General features: G+C 45.5%; 1 protein-coding gene across 3 annotated transcripts in view; it reads right to left on the bottom strand.

The window, feature by feature from the left end:
• Positions 1 to 20,479, bottom strand: part of LOC137524252 (nuclear factor 7, ovary-like) — a 53,117-nt gene that overhangs the window by 6,477 nt on the left and 26,161 nt on the right. For all 3 annotated transcript variants that reach the window (XM_068243896.1, XM_068243897.1, XM_068243898.1), the window contains 7 exons: positions 19,116 to 19,211; positions 11,858 to 12,091; positions 11,749 to 11,771; positions 10,478 to 10,608; positions 6,594 to 6,650; positions 4,274 to 4,330; positions 919 to 969 (listed from right to left, as the gene is read on the bottom strand). In XM_068243896.1, the coding sequence (XP_068099997.1) occupies positions 919 to 969; positions 4,274 to 4,330; positions 6,594 to 6,650; positions 10,478 to 10,608; positions 11,749 to 11,771; positions 11,858 to 12,091; positions 19,116 to 19,211 (649 nt within the window). The remainder of the gene's footprint in view (positions 1 to 918; positions 970 to 4,273; positions 4,331 to 6,593; positions 6,651 to 10,477; positions 10,609 to 11,748; positions 11,772 to 11,857; positions 12,092 to 19,115; positions 19,212 to 20,479) is intronic.

Genomic DNA, 20,479 nt, shown 5'->3' with positions numbered 1-20,479 from the left:
TGTATGAACATTTGCATGTATGAACATTTGCACGCCTCCTCGCTAACAGTTTATTATGGCTTAAAGAGACACTGAAGCGAAAAAAAAATTATGATATGATTTGTATGTGTTGTACAACTAAGAAATAAAACATTAGGAGCAGAGAAATGTCTAATGTTTCCAGTACAGGAAGAGCTAAGAAACGCCAGTTATCTATGCAAAAAAGCCTTTCAGAGACTTTCAGAGTCGGAGAGCTCTGTGTTCAGAAGCTTGTTATCTCAACTGTCAGTGATTATATATTCTTTTTCTCTGCTGAGAAGGGGTTCAAAAGTTCACTGCTGTTCTGCAAAATCATGTAGAATTCTGAGTAGTGTGTAAACTGCACACTATAAACTGCACAGAATGATGCAATGAGGTGTGTGTGTGTATGTGTGTGTGTGTGTGTGTGTGTGTGTGTGTGTGCGTGCGTGCGTGCGTGCGTGCGTGCGTGCGTGCGTGCGTGCGTACGTACGTACGTACGTACGTACGTACGTACGTACGTACGTACGTACATACACACATACACACAAAACTATAAAACTGAAAATAAAAATATGAGAATATTTTCTTTGCTACTAATATTCTAGTAATTATCTGTACTACACAACCAATTCATTAAATCAATTTTTTTTTTCTGCTTCAGTGTCTCTTTAAATGCTATAATACACCCCCGCCCCTTCTCCAACAGAGGAGTGGGTGTGGTGCCGGTACCATGTGACTGCATGGGTTATCCCAGATCTTATAGTGCTTTATAAAAGTCTTATTACATTTCATCGGAGGGAGTGAGGCAAGAGACAGAAAAAGGAAGTTGGAAAAAGGCGGGAAGGATCTTATTTTAAGTGTTGCATTTCTGTGCTTGCTTACTACTGGAAGGTTACAAAACAAAAAACGGTTTCTTACCGTCATCTGGGGCGATGGCAGCAAAATCTCCAAATTCACTGGCATCTGTGTCTAAAAGACAAAATGGCATTTAAAATACATATGAACTTATACATACATTTCTTCCAGAGTAAAGAACCATTTTTCACTTCATATGGCGCTATCGCATCACTGGCTGATTTTGGACTAGTATATCTTCTCATGGGGGTAGTGGGGGGTTCTCATGTTTCCCTTCATGCTTTTCAGGAACATTCCCAGACAAGAACTTGTGTAACTGTCAGGACAGCAAGTCAGAGAGAATGAAAGTGAGCCGTGGCAGGGGACCGGAGGTCGTTTTTGTCCTGGCGTGGGCACAGGACATCTGCAGGGAGTGTACCTTTGTGCCTCTTGGCAGAAGCCTCCTTTCTTTGTAACGTTGATCTACTCCATACTCCAGTATTTTGGAAACATGTGCCTGGATTGGATTTTCAGCATGAGCACGTTTTCATATGGACTTTAAGCAATTTATTTTGAGGATAGTGGATGTTTATTCTGACTTATGACATCCCTATCATTTATGTACTCATGACACTGATATTTTTGTCAGAGTATCCACTTATAGCCCATCTGAATTGTTATTTCTTAACCATTACCCCCCCCCCCCCCATTCTCATGTTATATATGGGTGGTGGTGGTGTGGCCCAGTTATTTTAATCAGTATTACTCAAAGCTATATTTTAGGTATTACATATACCATTTAGGAAGGGCTCCTGTTAGGGACTGTGCCTCAGTTCCAGTGTGTGGTTGTCAATATACCCAATCTTACAAATCCTAGTCGAGTGTATTGCAGATTTTTAGTCTGGAGGTTCACTTTAAGAAGAGAGATTTACGGGCAGATTGACCATAAGACAGATGCCGTACTGAACGAAACTGCTCAGAGAGGGATCTGTTGCCTGCCCATACACTGCAGACCGATTTCCTAAGGATTACAGCCGGTGGTCCATCAGTTATTGCGATACTGAACATTACCACATCGCACATGGTTGATGATTTGCGACAGATTATCAGAATCAGAATTTATTCACAAAGTACAATGGTGGATTGTACCCGGAATTGGTTTTGGCGCATACAGGGTCGTTGGTGAAAAAAAAACAAGAAATAGCATACAGTCAAGCATGGCACATACATAGACATGGGACAAGCATACATAGGACATTACATCTTGTGCGTACAATTACGCAGAGTGCAGCATCGCATACAGTTAAGCATGGTACATACATATAAACAATAAAAGCAAAAATAAAAAGCAAAAACAGAGAGCATTACAGCATACACGCACAGTTAACGTAATACAAGCATAGCAAAGCATACACTGATAGCAGGAACAGAAAAGAGTGGGACTGGAGGAGCAGCCTGCGAGCTGATATGAGCGCTGCCATTTTCGGCACTGGACGCTACACAGCGACACGCTCCCAACAAGACAGGTGCTACTGATTGTCCGCCAAAGTAGAGAGAAAGGAACTGTGAAAGCTGAGGGGGGGGGGGGTCATCATGATGGAGGCAGACAGCAGAGTTCACTCAGACCAGGTTGCCCGAGGAGTAGCGCTCCTGATTTCAAGTCCGCACGGCTGGGTACTGAAGGTGCAGATACAGTGGGGGCCCTGTGGGGCCTTTGGGTGGTGGATGTGGGCCCGGCTGGACAGCAGTGGTGGACAGGCCAGGGGGGTTTACATTTGGTGGTGGCAGGATGGTGGCAGGGCACTGATGCCCAGATGCAGCAGCCAGCTCCACTGGGAGGGGGGCAGCAGATGCCCAGATGCAGCATCCAGCTCCGCTGGGAGAGGGGGCAACATCATCTCCTCTGTGGCTGCGTGGTAGCCTAGCTACAGCAGGTAGAATTGCCATTCCGGGGCAGCGACAGTGGACACATGGCGGCGAAACAGCTGCAGCCCACGTGGACAGGCCAACCCCAGGTCTCCTGGCTGATCGGTGAGGCGAAAGGAGCCGGAGCCTCAGAGCGCAGCCGCTGGCAGGTGGCAATCACCTCAGTGGCACTGAGAACGGGGGACCAGGTGGAGGAGGGCGGCATCACCTCAGTGGCACTGTGAGCGGGGGACTCGGTGGTGGAGGGCGGAAGATACCCGGCGGTAGAGCTCACTCGACGGTGACTGAGGCTGTACCTGTCCGGCGATCCAACTCCGAAGTCTCCTGGCCTCCCAAAATAATCCCGTGGGCAGCGGCAGCAGTGGGTCCACGTCTGGACTCCCCTGACTAGGGGAGCGTGCTCTTCAGCTGAACCCAGGCATGCTCCGCAAAATGAGGGTGACATGCCGCTCAACAGCTGATAGGGGCGGCAGTGTGGCCAATGGAGTCCTGTGTAGGCCTTGTGGCTGGGATGTGTGGTGGACGGGGGGCCTCTCTCTAGGGAGCCGTCCCAGATGACGAGCTGCGGGGCCATGGTGTGACCTATGCGGGTGGCAATGCTGGCGGTCTGGCCGCAGCAGTGTAGATCAGCAAGCTCCATCCTGCTTCCTGATGTCTGCTGCGGTGCTCTCTGGGTCCTGCAAGTGGTTCCCGAACAGCTGATGTTCTTGCGGACCGCGACCCGATGGCTGGTGCAGAGCCAGCATGCCCACGTCCTCCCTCAGCGTGAAAGAGGAGCTCAGAGAGGAGAGCAGAGTCAGGATTACATTTTTAAAAAGTGAAAAAGTCCGGAGCCCTGTGGCCGCGGCGTCCGAGTCCGGCGCCATCTTGTAAAGGTTCCAGCATGTCCAATCGATCCTTTAGACACATTTTGGCCTGATATCTATTGAAAAATCGATTGGGTGGCCACAGTGCAACACCAATTCAATAAAAGAATTGAATTGTATGGTTGATCGGGCCTTAATATCGAGTGGTGTATGGGCACCTTTACTGTCCTACAGGGGTGCTGGATACACTTTAAAGGGGAACTCCAGTGGAAAAAAAAAAGGTAGTAAAAAAAAGTGCTTCATTTTTACAATAATTATGTATAAATGATTTAGTCAGTGTTTGCTCATTGTAAAATATTTCCTCTCCCGATTTACATTCTGACATTTAGCAAAGGGTGACACTTTTACTGCTGGTAGGTGATGTCAGTGAAAGGAGATGCTGCTTGCTTTTTTGGCAGTTAGAAACAGCTGTCAACAGCTGTTATTTCCCCCAATGCAACATGGATCCCACAGTGTGATGTCAGAACCATGGTCCTGACATCACACTGTAGGAGGGGTTTCACAACAATATCAGCCATACAGAGCCCCCTGATGATCCGTTTGTGAAAAGGAATAGATTTCTCAGGGAAAAGGGGTATCAGATACTGATTGGGATGAAGTTCAATTCTTGGTTACGGTTTCACTTTAAGTCATTATCAGTTACTTACCTGAATCGGAGTCTTCCGCAGGCAAATTCTCCTGCTTGTGGTCCCCCTTCTTCTCATCTAAAAATCAAAACCATATCTGCTTGATCAGAACCGAACTAGCAAAAGAGAATCTCTGTCACAAACACCTTTATTATCAAGAAATCTCAACTTTTATTTATAATTACATTCTTATATGTCTTCTAGTGTGTTTAGTAGTCCTAACCATAGTTAGAAGTATACATTTACTGTGGTTTAAATCTCATGCAATAGTTAGCATTCACCACGTATCTCATGAACTTAACCACTTCAGCCTAACTGGACGAAAATTTTCGTCCAGTTAGACTGCGCGCACTCCCACGGGTCGCACCCGCTCCCGCCCCCCCCCCCCACCCCCCCCCGTGCGCGCCCCCGCTGCTGGCCGTTAGCCCACCGATCAGTGAAAGTTTGCCCAGTCGATCCATGAACCGACCTCCCCCTCGGTCCTGGCCATGGAAGCACAATGGGGCGTGCAGTGTGCCTCGACCGGCCAAACTGACGTTGCTGCTAATGGGAGACGGAGAATGCAGAGGACGGCGTGGGAGCGATCCGTGCGGAGGGAGCTGGAGGAAGCCTCATGTATGTATAAATCTTTTATTATAGGGTCACTTAAAGAAACATTTGTAGCTTTCTCTTCAAGTCAAGTGACCTTAAAGGGGTTCCTGTAGGGTATATTAAAAACAAAAACTGACACTTACCTGAGGCTTCTACCGGCCCCCTGCAGCTGTCATGTCCTGCGCCGTCCTCTGCGATCCTCCGTTCCCCTGCCGCCGGTCCCCGTCCAATTATTCATCTAGCTAGATGAATGCAACTACACCTGCGCGGCCGTGCGCATCCTAGCTCCCGCCTCTGGCAGCTTCTTGTGCAGGCGCAGTTCGTGAAGACTTTGTTCTGGGCCTGCGCAGATAGGTCCTGGAGACATGAGTGGGAGTGCGGCCGCAGTTGCATTTGTCTAGTTAGATGAATATTTGGATGGCGACCGGTGTCAAGGAACGGAGGATCGTAGAGGATGGCGCAGGACATTACAGCTGCAGGGGGCCGGTAGAAGCCCTAGGTAAGTGTCAGTTTTTGTTTTTAAAATACTATACAATACCCCTTAAAGAACTTGTCTGCACAGATAGTATAGATGTGTACATCTAAAAAAGGCTGCGTCGTGGTCGGGCTTTCGGTAAGTTGCTATTGCAGTCAGTGGTTTTCTTCCCCAACAGGGGGACATTAGACATGGAGGGGTAATCGACCCTGGAAGCTACATGTAGCGTCCAGGATTGCCTCAAACGACGGGGAACATCAGGATCCAAACGCTGTGTTCGCGCAAACTCCAGTAAATGCCCACCAAGCGTCCGTGTGAACCAGACCTTAACCTAACCCTACTCTCACACAGAACCCTTCCTCTACCAGTGCCTAACCCTAAAACCTTCCTCTACCAATGCCTAACCCTAAAACCTTCCTCTACCAATGCCTAACCCTAAAACCTTCCTCTACCAATGCCTAACCCTAAAACCTTCCTCTACCAGTGCCTAACCCTAAAACCTTCCTCTACCAGTGCCTAACCCTAAAACCTTCCTCTACCAATGCCTAACCCTAAAACCTTCCTCTACCAATGCCTAACCCTAAAACCTTTCTATATCGATGCCAAACCCCAAGGCCTCCCTCTACCGATGCCTAACCCTAAGAAAACCCTATACTGATGCCTAACCCTAAGAAAACCCTATACTGATGCCGAACCCTAAGACCACCCTTTGGCATCGGCCAAACCTTAAGACCTCCCTCTACCGATGCCTAACCCTAACACCTCCCCCTACCAATGCCTAACCCTAAGACCTCCCTCTACCGATGTCTAACCCTAAGACCTCCCTCTATCGATGCCTAACATTAAACTACCTCTAATGATGCCTAACCCTAAGACCTTCCTCTACCTATTTCTAACCCCAAGACCCAATGCTTACTGGTAATTAATAAGGCACAGAAGATGCAGGCTGGGCACCAACCATGTTTCTAGCTTAATTTTGTTGATCCAAGCAAGTATACAAAAACAAGTGTTACATGAAGACTTGTGAAAGGAAGTGGAGTTATGTGGGGGAGAAGGGACTGACAACAGCTGTGTCACGCTACCAAACACTTGCTCCTGTGCTTTGACTGGTAACATGAGCAAACTTTTGGTAACATGAAATGACTGATGTGTCAGTCAGAACATTTCAGCTAAGTAAATCCAGAAATATGTGAAGTTGTATAGGGTACCCAGACCTATGATTCCTTCAGTCCTACTCTAATTGTTGCTAGACACCACATAAGCTGAGCAGTTTACCTGTCTCTGCAGCTCCTGTAGAGGAATCATCTTGCTCAAGTTCAGCAATCTTCACACCTGTAAAGCAAGATGGCCGACGCTCAGTCAATGTGTACATAGCAAGGCGGTTGAGGAAATAAAAGTAGAAAAAAAATAGCATGTGCTGTCCAGATCACTATGTGCCAGACAAGACCCATTCCTGATCCAAAATGTACATAGAGGTGTTAAAGCTTACGGTAATATTTCGATGTCTCGATCCCTGCCCGGCGACATGTATGTTATGAGACTACATAGATGCCGCCAGGTCATGGGGGAACAGTTTCCAATGTAGACAGGAAGAAGAGGACTGGTGAGTGTGCGCTCTGCTGCCAATACTCTGCAGCTTCCCTGGAGGAACACTAGATGTGGGGGGACATAGGGTACCCTTTACTATGGCAGAGGTGGTTCAAAAGATTTTTAGAGATTTTAAGATGAAATCTATTTGCCGTGTGTGGCAGTAATAGTCCCATCCCTGATCAGATTTTGATATGAGAGGGATCTATCTGTCGGTAAAATGAGTGCCCATATGCCAGTGTATGATTACCTTGAAGTGGACCCAAACATTTCTTTATTACAAAATATTTAGTTGCAGCACTCTGACACATACAAAGATAAACACTCCTTCAAGCCTATGAGCATTTCAGTGCATGCTTTTCACCCTTCTCTTTTTATAACTAGGGTTGTACTGGGGGCAGCCATTAGCAATTCCTCCTTTGCTGGACACCTCCTACTCCACCAGTCTCCCGGATTCTGTCCCGGCAATATGAAAGGAAGGGAGGGGTTCCTCCAATACATGTAAAATATTTTATATTTGTCATCATGCCGCTGAAAAAAAGCTGCTATTAATTATGATCATTTAGAAAATAGATTTCATTTCTGAAATCTTGTATTTTTAATTTGGTCCACTTTAAAGGACACATGAGGTGAAAAATTCAATCTTTCTTTAATTACAGCAGTACTAATTAGAAGTTAAGAAATGTAAAAGAGAAGAAACGCACAAAAAATGTGCTAAAATAAATTGGCCTGGAAACACTTACAAGTCTCTAAATAAATTGGCTGCTGAAGGGTTAAAGCAAACAATAAAACCACCAAGAAAAAGTGAGAGACAGCTTGACATAAATTTTTACTGGGGGAAAGTTCAAGGAGTCTTTATTTCTGCTCTGTTTTATAGTTTAAAATACAAAGTGTAGTCTGTAAACTACAAATAAGACTGAATGATGTAGTGTTAGTAAAAAAATATATATAAAAAAAAATCTATTTAACTCAAAATAAAAATACAAGACTACAAGAAAATACAAGACTTATTTTTGCTACTAATGTTCTATTCATTATCCGTACTAAACATACAATTCACAAGTTTCAAGATGCTTTAGTTTGCTTTAAAGAGACACTGAAGTCTCTTTTTTCTTCACTCGGCTCAGCTTTATCTTCATGAGCCAAGCAGAATCACTGCATTCCTGCTCAAAAACTAGCTGCCCCTGTAAATCACTGTCAAAATTCTACGACTTTCCAGGTCGTAGATTATGCTACCATGAAGGGGCAGGAAGAGGCGGAGCTGTGTGCAGCAGCTCTGCCTCTTGGTGTGTCGATCTCCACCTCTCCCCGCCCCTGTCACTCTTCCCTTAATTATTCTGCAACCTTATGCTTGCCCCGTGCCTGCCAGACTCCTCCCACAGAGCAAGTGAGTCATAGCTGCAGAGAGGAAGAAGTTGAGGCATGTGCTGCGCTGGACCCTCCAGTTCACACAACAGGAAGGTAAGCAGTACACAGGGGAGTGAAAAGGCAGGAAAAATGTATAATATTAGGTACACTATTTATATGGGATTTGCAGTGCTGGACTCTCCTGTGTACACAATAGGAAGGTATGAAGTACACAGGGGGAGTGAAAAGGCTTGCAAAAATTCTATCAGCTACATTATTAGGATGAGTCTTTCTTGTAAATGAATTATGCTAGATATTTAAGTAGAATTCTGATTATACATTCCCTAATTTATAGTAATCAATATTTAGCCGTGCAATTAGAGATTGCTATTGGGTGTGGGGGACAAGACAGGGGCATAGCATCAGCATAAATTATCCAGGCTGGAGCAACGACCTGGAAACAAGAAGAGGGGTCGCGGCCATTTTAACAAGGAAGTCCTGGATTTTTAAAAATACAATAAAAAGAAAACTGAAGGGCTCAGAGCAGCGGCAATGGGACGAACAGCATGCTACGAGTTAGTGCAAGAGTAACCCAATGTGATACGTTAGTGACTTGCCTGTCTTTATGTATGGATCCTTTAATGTATGTATTACTATTCACGTATATATGTTAAATGTGTATTATACTTTGTCTAGTGCTGGATGACTTAATTTGGTTCAACACAGCAACTGGAGACGTTGCTGTATTTTGTCTGTCCTTGTGCAGAAGAACAAGAACAATGAATTGCTGTGCAATAAGTTACATTTCTTGCATTTGCTTACATTCCTTGTCCACAAAGCAACATGTTCTTCTTGCCCTTGGGTAGAAGAAAAACATGTTCTGTTTACGCGCTGGATTGGCAACATATGGTCTTTCTGCGCTTGCGCGCAGTGAGAGCATGTTGTGATCACGCGCTGAAGTAGCAACATGTGGTCTTTCTGCGCTTGCGCGGAATAAGATCATGGGATCACACGCTGAGGCAGCAACAATAGCATGTGTTCTTTCTGCGCTTGCGCGGAATAGAAACATGTTCTGATTAGCTGCTTATGCGCTTGCGCGGTTATGACGATTCTGTCTGATAAAGGCAGGGGGAAGACACTTTGACTTTGGGATCTTTCCAGATGATCAGCAGACGTGCTGTTCGTGTATGTTCCAGTTGTTTCCCCTTCGAGGTCGCTGAGGTCCCCCGATTCTCCCTGGGTGATGTCTACAACAGCTTGGTAACGTGTTGATGCATACTTCTAATTACTCAAACTAACTATGATTCTGCAGGCTTAGATAGATAATATTGTAACAAGATTGTAGGACTAAATAAACTATTTCTTTGAGTTTTATATACATGTTTTGCAGCAATTTTGTTTATTCCCATCTTTGAATGGTGAGCAAAGTTAGAGGGTTTAACCACTTAAGGACCAGGGTATTTTCTTCTGATCGGTGCTGCGTGGACTCTCCAGCCCGCAGCACCGATCAGGAAGTAGCCAGGGCGATCAGACTTCCCCCCCCTTTTTTCCCCACTAGGGGGATGTCCTGCTGGGGGGTCTGATCGCCGCCGGCTACCCGCACTTTCCGGGGGGGGGGGGGGGCTCTTCAAAGCCCCCCTCCGGAGCGCTTTCCGCCCTCCCCGGCTTTCCCTCCCTCCCCCTTACCCTGTGAGTGGCGCAGGACGGAGTTCCGTCCTGCGCCTGATAGGATAGGCTTCTGCCTATCAGATGCCGGCGATCCCCGGCCAGAGGCCGGGGATCGCCGATCTACGTCACGGCGCTGCTGCGCAGCAGCGCCGTGTGATGTAAACAGCGGGGATTGCTTCCCCGGATGTTTACATTATGCGTGCGAGCTGCGATCGGTGGCTCGCACACTGTTCACGGAGACAGTCTCCGTGAACTGGCATGGAAAGGCCGCTCGATCGAGCGGCCGTTTCCATGCTATACCACTAACGACTCGCCGACGCCTATCGGTCGTTAAGTGGTTAAAAACCCTATTTGCTTAGGCAAAACACCCAGGCAATAAATCCATTGCCAGACATTTCCTCCCAGTAGCTGGACAAAGTAAAGCTGGTCTGACCTGTTAAATCCTGCTTTTTTTCTTATTTTCAAAACAAATGTATTTGGTGTGTACGCCTATTCTTGAAAATAAATATCGGATATGCTTCACCCAGTCTATTATTCCACGTGGTCTTACAACTTACCTGGGGTCACCAGGGACCTCATTTCTTTCCACGCATTGAGTTGGATTGGTCCTTTGAATGTGCTCAGGTTAAGCTTCTTATCCACCAGAGTGTCTCTGGAGGACAGGGCCTCTTTCTGCTGCTCCTCACACCTGGGGGAGACAGGAGAACAACCATTCCTACAACATACCATTCAGTGTGGGAAACGACAGCGTTTCCATAGAAATCAGCTGGACCCCCAATACTCCCCACTTACCGTTTCAGAGAAGAACTCCCGATACCATTAAACACAAAATAGAGCTTGTTGGAGAGAAACAGTGGGCACAATGTAACTGAGCTGTGCAGAGAGGGTGGCAAGACTCGGCCCCCCTCCCAATGCCATTAGACACCGGGATCATCCGGCCACATACCTGGGGGCACATCTGAAGGGTGGTTATAAGGGGCTACATCAGGGGTCTCAAACTCGCGGGCCATTTGCGGCCCTCGATACAATATTTTGTGGCCCTCGCCAGCAAAAGCTTGCTTATAGTTTGCTTCAGTGCTCCCAAGTAATCCGCCGCATCCCCGCCACTAAACAAGGGCTGCAAAGCCCCCAAATCGCCCGCCGGCATTTCCTGGAAAGGGCAGAGCTTTCAGCTTCAGCTCTGCCCCTCCTGACGTCAATTGCCGCACAGATCGCCGCCTCTCCCCGCCCCTCTCTGTGAAGGAAGAGTGAGAGGGGCGGGCAGAGGTGGCGATGCGCCGCGATTATGAAATTCCTTATGCGGCCCAGCCTCATCCTGACTAGCCTCCTGGGCTACATGGACCTACCTATTCTAAGGGGGCATTTTGCTACCTATATGGGGGACATCCATCTATACAGAGGGGGGTGATGTATGTAAATGACTGCTAAGGGGGCATCTGCCTACCTATACTGGGGAGCGCAAGTTACATGTGGCTACTAATACTAAGGGGACGCCTGGCTACCTATATTAGAGGCACTGAGACAGAATACCCAATTAATGGGCCAAGATATCCTTGCAAAACACCACTGCAGCTCTCATCCCGTCCTCAGATCTGCTGCAGCACATGGGACTGCAGATAATAATCACAGCATTCAGATAACTAGATGGACAGGAGGTGGAGGGCTTGACTGCAGATCCTGAACAGAGAAACAGATCTTTTCCCTTTTGTAATCAGCCAGAATGTGCGTTAGGCAGCTGACATTCCCACTCCCATCTCATGAACAGCTGATAGTGTTACACAACCACAGCAGTGGAGCACATGGAGAGCTCTGGAGCAGTATTACTTACTTTTCAATGAAGGATTTGACATCCTGCAGAGGAAACACAAACAGTAGATAGTATTAGGTTCGAGTCGCACACAAAAGAAAATGTCTAATCTAGCCTGCTGGCTCCTTACATTGAGGAAGGGATAAGCTTCAGTCTCATTTATCTTCCCATTGGCCACTGCAATGGCCTCTGTCAGGAACTCTTTGTTCTTCTGCATCTTGCTGGCAGACGCCTGCATTTCCTCCATCAGATCGTTGCCCTGTTTCCGCAGGTTCTGCAGCTGTTTCTCCTCCTGCGCCTGCAGGAAGTCGTGCAGCTTCTCAAACTCCTCCACAGTGTGATGCTCACGCCCCTCCAGAGTAGTCTGAGGTAAGAAATCATCATTATGCACTGTCCTCTTCTGCAGCACTTTACAGAGTACATAGTCGTGTCAATGACTGTCCTCAGAGGAGCTCACAATCTAATCCTACCATAGTCATAGCCTAATGTCCTACCATATTATTATGTATTTATATAGCACTGAACTCTTCAGCAGCACTGTACAGAGCACATAGTCATGTCACTGACAGTCCTCAGAGGAGCTCACAATCTAAGCCTACCATAGTCAAAGCCTAATGTCCTACCATATTATTATTATTATTATTATGTATTTATACAACACTGACATCTGACGCAGCACATTACAGAGTACATAGTCATGTCACTGACTGTCCTCAGAGAAGCTCACAGTATAATCCTATCAGGGTCAAAATGTCATACCATTATTATTTAATATTTATATAGCACTGACATCCTCCGCAGCACTTCAGAGTACATAGCTATATAACTGACGGCCCTCAGAGGGGCTCACAATCTAATTCTACCATAGGACATTCGGCAATGACTACCATAATATTTACTGTACATAGTACCAATATCTTCTGCAGCACTTTACAGAGTACATAGCCAGGTCACTAAGTGTCCTTAAGAAGAGCTCACATACAATTTGCACACTTTCTAAAACCTATTCCTCTGTGATTGCTGGGATGTGAGTCCCTTAAAACCTTTAATAAAAACTGGGATGGACAGGGGCTTCAATTATGTGTTTGGTTTGCAATGATAAAATTATGTATTCAAAGTGCAGTTAAACTCAGCATTTCCTCTGTTAATTACAGCACAAAGCCTACTAAAAAAGGTAGCAGAACAGCATTCAAACAGTTAAACACAGCACTTTCTTCTTCAGTGGGAAGCTTAGATCCAAGTTGGAAGCTTATATGAGAACTCAAGTGTTTACATAATCTTGTTTAGGTTTCTTTATCACCCACAATTAGTAAACATTCCTGGCAGTGTTTCAGCCTGCATGGCTAGCAGAAGGTAAAAAAAAAAAAAAAAAAAAAAAAAAAAAAAAAAAAAAAAAAAAGGAGAGAAATCTCAATAGATACTATCACAAATATTTTATTTTTATTATGCAGTTGTCATTTTTTTTGTAGGTAATCTCAAATAGCTGTAAGAATTATAGTTAGAGATGTAGATGTGTACTTTAACCACTTAAGGACCACAGTCTTTTCGCCCCTTAAAGCTTAGCTCGGGGTAGCCTGTGCAGGAGGATTTCTCCGGCCCCGCTGGGCCGATTTTCACAAATTTTTTTGACTGCACGCAGCTAGCACTTTGCTAGCTGCGTGCATATCCCGATCGCCGCCGATTCGTCGCCCCCCCTCCAGACCCCTTGCGCAGCCTGGCCAATCAGTGCCAGGCAGCACTGAGGGGTGGATCGGGATTCCCTCTGATGTCCCGACATCCATGACGTCATCCCGCCCTGTCGCCCAGCAGGTAATCCCGTTCTGAACGGGATTTCCTGCTTGCAAAGATCGCCGGCGGCGATCGAAGTAGGTATGGGGTTGCCGCTTGTCAGCGGCTATCATGTAGCAAGCCCTGGGCTCGCTGCATGATAAAAAATAAAAAAAATTAAAAAAATGTAAAAAGTGCTGCGCCGCCCCCTTGCCGTCAGAATTGGAACGGCAAGGGGTTAAGGACCAGAGCCTTTTTTTCCCCATTTAGACCACTGCAGCTTTCACAGGTTTATTGCTCGGTCATACAACCTACCACCTAAATGAATTTTTCCTCCTTTTGTTGTCACTAATACAGCTTTCTTTTGGTGCCATTTGATTGCTGCTGCAATTTTTAGTTTTTATTATATTCATCAAAAAAAAGACATGAATTGTCAAAAATAAAATTTTTTTAACTTTGTGATAAAATTTGTCAAATAAAGTAAAATTTCTGTATACATTTTTGTCCAAATTTATTGTGCTACATGTCTTTCATTAAAAAAAAATCCATTCAGTTATATTTATTGGTTTGGGTAAGAGTTATAGCGTTTACAAACTATGGTGCCAAAAGTGAATTTTCCCATTTTGAAGCATCTCTGAATTCTCTGACCACCTGTCATGTTTCATGAGGTGCTAGAATTCCAGGCTAGTATAAATACCCCCCAAATGACCCCATTTTGGAAAAAAGACATCCCAAAGTATTCACTAAGAGGCATGGTGAGTTCATAGAGGATTTTATTTTTTGGCACAAGTTAGCGGAAAATGACACTGTGACCAAAAAAAAAGTTTCCATTTATGCTAACTTGTGACCAAAAAAAAAAAAAAATGAAAACTGCCACGGACTCACCATGCCCCTCTCTGAATACCTTGAAGTGTCTACTTTCCAAAATGGGGTCATTTGTGGGGTGTGTTCACTGTCCTGGCATTTTGGGGGGTGCTAAATTGTAAGCACCCCTGTAAAGCCTAAAGGTGCTTATTGGACTTTGGGCCCCTTAGCGCAGTTAAGCTGCAAAAAAGTGCCACACATGTGGTATTACCGTACTCAGGAGAAGTAGTATAATGTGTTTTGGGGTGTATTTTTACACATACCCATGCTGGGTGGGAGAAATATCTGTAAATGGACAATTGTGTGTAAAAAAAAGAAAAAAATTGTCATTTACAGAATTATTTCTCCCACCCAGCATGGGTATGTGTAAAAATACACCCCAAAACACATTATACTACTTCTGCGTACGGCGATACCACATGTGACACTTTTTTGCAGCCTAGGTGCGCTAAGGGGGCCCAACGTCCTATTCACAGGTCATTTTGAGGCATTTGGTTTCCAGACTACTCCTCACGGTTTAGGGCCCCTAAAATGCCAGGGCAGTATAGGAACCCCAGAAGTGACCCCATTTTAGAAAGAAGACACCCCAAGGTATTCCGTTAGTAGTATGGTGAGTTCATAGAAGATTTTATTTTTTGTCACAAGTTAGCGTAAATTGATTTGTATTGTTTTTTTTTTACAAAGTGTCATTTTCCACTAACTTGTGACAAAAAAATAAAATCTTCTATGAACTCACCATACTCCTAACGGAATACCTTGGGGTGTCTTTCTAAAATGGGGTCACTTGGTGGGGTTCCTATACTGCCCTGGCATTTTAGGGGCCCAAAACACCCATTTGGTTTCCAGGAGTACTCAAAGCAATATGTAGCAAGCACCTATGGTGGACCGAGGAAAATTAGACGTGCTCTCCACTCCAGTCACCTGTGCACTCCAGGTGTCCTCTCAAATCGCTCTTTCGAAGAGTCAGCACCGTCTTCAATAGATAAACTCTTTTATTAGTATCAAGACATCATAATTCCAGAAGATCAAGCAGCCAGCGACAGCTCCGCTGTTTCGGGCAGTCTGCCCTTTCTCAAGCTGTTAAAGCATGACATGCTTTAACAGCTTGAGAAAGGGCAGACTGCCCGAAACAGCGGAGCTGTCGCTGGCTGCTTGATCTTCTGGAATTTATGATGTCTTGATACTAATAAAAGAGTTTATCTATTGAAGACAGTGCTGACTCTTTGAAAGAGCGGTTTCCAGGAGTAGTCTGGAAACCAAATGCCTCAGAATGATTGATCAGGGGTATAAGCATCTGCAAATTTTGATGACAGGTGGTATATGAGGGGCCAAATTTTGTGGAACCGGTCATAAGCAGGGTAGCCTCTTAGATGACAGGTTGTATTGGCACTGAAGTGCAGGAAGCGCAGGATGTTCTCAAATCGTGACCTGGACATGGCAGCAGAGAACATGGGCATGTGATGTATTGGGTGCGAAGACCAATAAGACCGCAATACATTATTTTTCACTAGATCAATGTTAAGGAGAAGGCCCAAAAAATGTTACGTTCGGAAACTTGGAGTGGTTTCCACCAAAAAGGCTGGGCATGGTAGCTTCTTGCTGTTCTGCTACCTTTTTGTAGTAGGCTTTGTGCTGTAATTAACTTTAAGAGGAAATGCTGAGTTTAACTGCACTTTGAATACATAATTTTATCATTGCAAACCAAACACATAATTGAAGCCCGTCCATCCCAGTTTTTATTAAAGGTTTTAAGGGACTCACATCCCAGCAATCACAGAGGAATACGTTTTTAGAAAGTGTGCAAATTGTATGTGAGCTCTTCTTAAGGACACTTAGTGACCTGGCTATGTACTCTGTAAAGTGCTGCAGAAGATATTGGTACTATGTACAGTAAATAATATTATGGTAGTCATTGCCGAATGTCCTATGGTAGAATTAGATTGTGAGCCCCTCTGAGGGCCGTCAGTTATATAGCTATGTACTCTGAAGTGCTGCGGAGGATGTCAGTGCTATATAAATATAAAGTAATAATAATAATAAGACATTTTGACTGATAGGATTATACTGTGAGCTTCTCTGAGGACAATCAGTGACATGACTATGTACTCTGTAATGTGCTGCGTCAGATGTCAGTGTTGTATAAATACATAATAATATGGTAGGACATTAGGCTATGACTATGGTAGGCTTAGATTGTGAGCTCCTCTGAGGACTGTCAGTGACATGACTATGTGCTCTGTACAGTGCTGCTGAAGAGTTCAGTGCTATATAAATACATAATGATAAAATGGTAGGACATTAGGCTGACTATGGTAGGACTAGACTGTGAGCGGGTTATCGTGCCAGGTGGGAGGAGCCTATTGGCAGCACTAGATAGAGTCACCAGTGACGCGATCGCCGCATTACCACCCACCCCCCCCCCCCCCACCCCGCCGGTCAGCCGGTCGTTTAGGCTCATCGGCTGTGGGCGGGCGTAATGTGGTTAATAACAGCCTGACTCCTAGGTATAAACTGAAGTAACCGTTGACCTTTAATGCAGTTTTTTGGAATGCAAGTAACTTTTAGAATCCAGAGAAGTGCACATGCAGTGTGTGTATTCCAAGTTGGCTCAGATTCAAGGTCAACCTCATCACGTGGCGAGACATGTCTAGCCTTTCAGTGACCCTGAGACTCACATGAATTTCGTGTATTCAAAAAAATCTGTATAAATTGTGGGCTCAGAAAGCTCAGTAAGGGACACAAGACATAGAAAGATCATATACCATAATGGCTCTACCATTGAACTTTATGTACTCAAAAGACCAATGCTTTTTAACTATTGAATAGAATTACAAGAATTTGTTTTTATATAAAAGTAGTCTGGTCTAAGGCCACATACACACATCAGACCATAGTCTTTTGAAAATGAAAGATCACAGACCAATTTTACCCCCTTCCATGTAGTATGAGAGCCATACTCTACACAGTCTATTCTATGGAGCTGAGCTCCCCATCAGAAAAAAATCTTTGCAAGATGCTGCACACAAAGATGCTGTACACATGCAAAAGATCAGTATCTGCAAAAGATCAGTATCTGCAAATTGCATTCATAGTCTATGAGATCTGCAGATCATCATACACACCTTGTTTAACTGACATTCATCTGCAGATCAGACAGTCATCTGCAGATCTGAAAATCCATCCTGGTGGATCTGATCTGCAGATGAATGTCTGTTAAACAAGGTGTGTATGATGATCTGCAGATATCATAGACTATGAATGCATTTTGCAGGAACGGATCTTTGGCAGGAACAGATCTTTTGCAGATGCTGATCTTTTGAATGTCTACAGCATCTGTGTGTGCAGCATCTTTGTGTGCAGCATCTTGCAAAGATTTCTGTCTGATGGGGAGTTCAGCTCAATAGAATAGACTGTGTAGGTATGGCTCTCATACTACATGGAAGGGGGTAAAATTGGTCTGTGATCTTTTATTTTCCAAAGACTATAGTCTGATGAGTGTATGAGCCTTAAGACTCCTCGTTATTTCATTAAAGATATTACAAATACAAATTGTTGGCATAGATGTGGCTAAGAGCCCATCTGACCGACCCTACAAGAAATGACGCTTCATTGAGTTTAGCATTCTCCACAGTTGCTTCACCTATTTTATACAGGAAATGGGCAATACATTATAATATATAAATACAGCAGCTATGCAGTAAAATGCAACGGCAGCTTTCAGAGCAGATAAACTGTACTTTGGGAGCTTGTAGTTTGTAAACTGACTATAATACTTGTGCACCAAAGCAAATATGGTAACTATATGCAGTGTTCTCCCCAGACTTAATAAGGTGGGCGGGCCACCCGGGTGTTTTGAAACCCGGCCCGCCTGTTGGTATGCACCTGCGTAGCTAGCAAATGTCACTGATGTAATCTGCAGGCAGGAGCGCTCCATAGCCTGCTATTAATCAGCTCAGCTGGGGCACGGTAGCAAAAGCCATTGCTGTACAGTGCAGGAGCGCTCCTCTGCCTGCGTGACTTCACCTTCCTAGTGGAGCTGTGATTGGCTGGGCGGGTTGTAAGCAGAGTTGCATCAGCCCTGCATTCCCCCCTCGCAGCTCGCACACCACCCGGCTTCTTTTTCATGCCACCCGGCTGGAAAAAAAATTCTGGGGAGAACACTGTGTATGGGAAATATACAGTAGGAAAACAAGTCTTTATTGAATATTATGTCGCAGTTTAATCCTTTAAGGTTTTTCTCGATTTCTATTAAAGGGCAACTGAACTAAGAGGTATACGGAGGCTGCCATATTTATTTCCGTTTAATCAATACCAGTTGCCTGGCAGCCCTGCTGGTCTATTTCTCTGCAGTAGTATCTGAATAACACCAGAAACAAGCATGCAGCTAGTCTTGTCAGATCTGACTTTAAAGTCTGAAACACCTAATCTGCTGCATGCTTGTTCAGGGGCTATGGCTAATAGTATTAGAGGCAGAGAATCAGCAGGGCTGCCAGGCAACTGGTATTGATTAAAAGGAAAGTAGTATGTCAGCCTCCGTATACCTCTTACTTCAGTTCCCCTTTAAGTTACCAGTCCTTAAACTGTCAGATATCTGATACCAGTAAGAAGGAACAGCTACTGAATTCACTACAGCAGTATCAGACTGATTACAAAGTATAAGCGAAGAGTAAAATGGACAGCAGTGGAAGATTCCCTCTCCAATCAGTGTGTGTGTGTGCGTGTATAAAACTGAGGGTTGCCTATAGGTAATGACTTACCTTGTGCTGCTCAATCTTCTCCTTCTGTGTGCTGTTCAGCTGTTTCGTCACCTTCAGCGCTTCCTCAAGTGGCTTCACTATGGCCGACAGCTTTGTCTGGAGGGAACACAACACTAGCAACGTAAATCTTGGTTTCTTCAATATAGGATGCACATATTGTTATTGAGATCTTGTATTGGTACTGCTTCAGATAGCTGCAGGGGGATGCATGCCAAGTTGTCTATAACCGTGTTTACATATTCAAACAATGATCTCAGATAAGACCAGGGCTAGCTAGGTTTTCCTGGTATCTTCTATAAACTAAAGTTGCGTAGACACCTTTGACTTATGTTGTCCGTCGGGGACTGGGACCTGATCCCCTTGGGCAACATTGCAGTGCCAGGAGGGGGAAGCGAGGCGTGAGTGATCTCACGTGGTGGGCAGGGGAGTGGCATCTTCAAATAAGTTGTCCATCCGTTGGGTGAGTTGATCCGCCGGGCGGATTGGGGGCTGCCGTGCACACTCAATTATAGCCGCCGGGCGGATCGCTCAAGACCAGTCTATCACCCGAACGACAGTCTGTACACACGCCCGATTTGGCGTGCGGACGACTGAACGACGGGATGTTCAAACGACCCGTCGTTCGGAAAAATTCGACGTGTATGGGCCTTAAAGCGGCCGATATGCTAATCTAATTTACATGTCATTTAACCAACTTGATAATGAACAATGGACTGGATAGAACAATGGACTAGATTAACCACTTCCGGATTCTCGGAGCATATATACACGCCCCTGAATCCTGAAGTGTATTCCATGGAAACGGCCGCTCGTATGAGCGGCCGTTCCATGTCAGCTCACGGAGGGTGTCTCCGTGAACACCCTGCGAGCCGATCGGCGGCTCGCAGGGTAAATGTAAACACACGGGGAAGACCTTCCCCGGTGTTTACATGTATACGGTGCTGCTGCGCAGCAGCGCCGTAGAGGAGATCGGTGATCCCCGGCCTCTGATTGGCCGGGGATCACCGGCATCTGATAGGCTAAAGCCTATCCCATCAGGTGCAGGACGGAAATCCGTCCTGCGCCGCTCACAGGGGGAGGGAGAGGGAGGGAAGGGGAAGGAGGCCAGGAAGCGCTGCGGAGGGGGGCTTTGAAGAGCCCCCCCCTGCAAGCGCAAGCAGCCGGCGGCGATCAGACCCCCCCAGCAGGACATCCCCCTAGTGGGGAAAAAAGGGGGGGGGGGGGGGAAGTCTGATCGGCCTGGCTGCTAGCTGATCGGTGCTGCGGGCTGGAGAGCCCACGCAGCACCAATCAGCACAAAATAACGTGGTAGGGAAGTGGTTAAAAGACTGATCGAACGACTTGTTGTTTGTACATATATTAGT

This window comes from Hyperolius riggenbachi, chromosome 7 (genome assembly GCF_040937935.1).
Source record: "Hyperolius riggenbachi isolate aHypRig1 chromosome 7, aHypRig1.pri, whole genome shotgun sequence".
In the NCBI taxonomy this organism is placed as follows: domain Eukaryota; kingdom Metazoa; phylum Chordata; class Amphibia; order Anura; family Hyperoliidae; genus Hyperolius; species Hyperolius riggenbachi.
The sequence above is the reverse complement of the archived record's forward strand: the minus strand, read 5'-3'. Positions and strand labels throughout refer to the sequence as shown.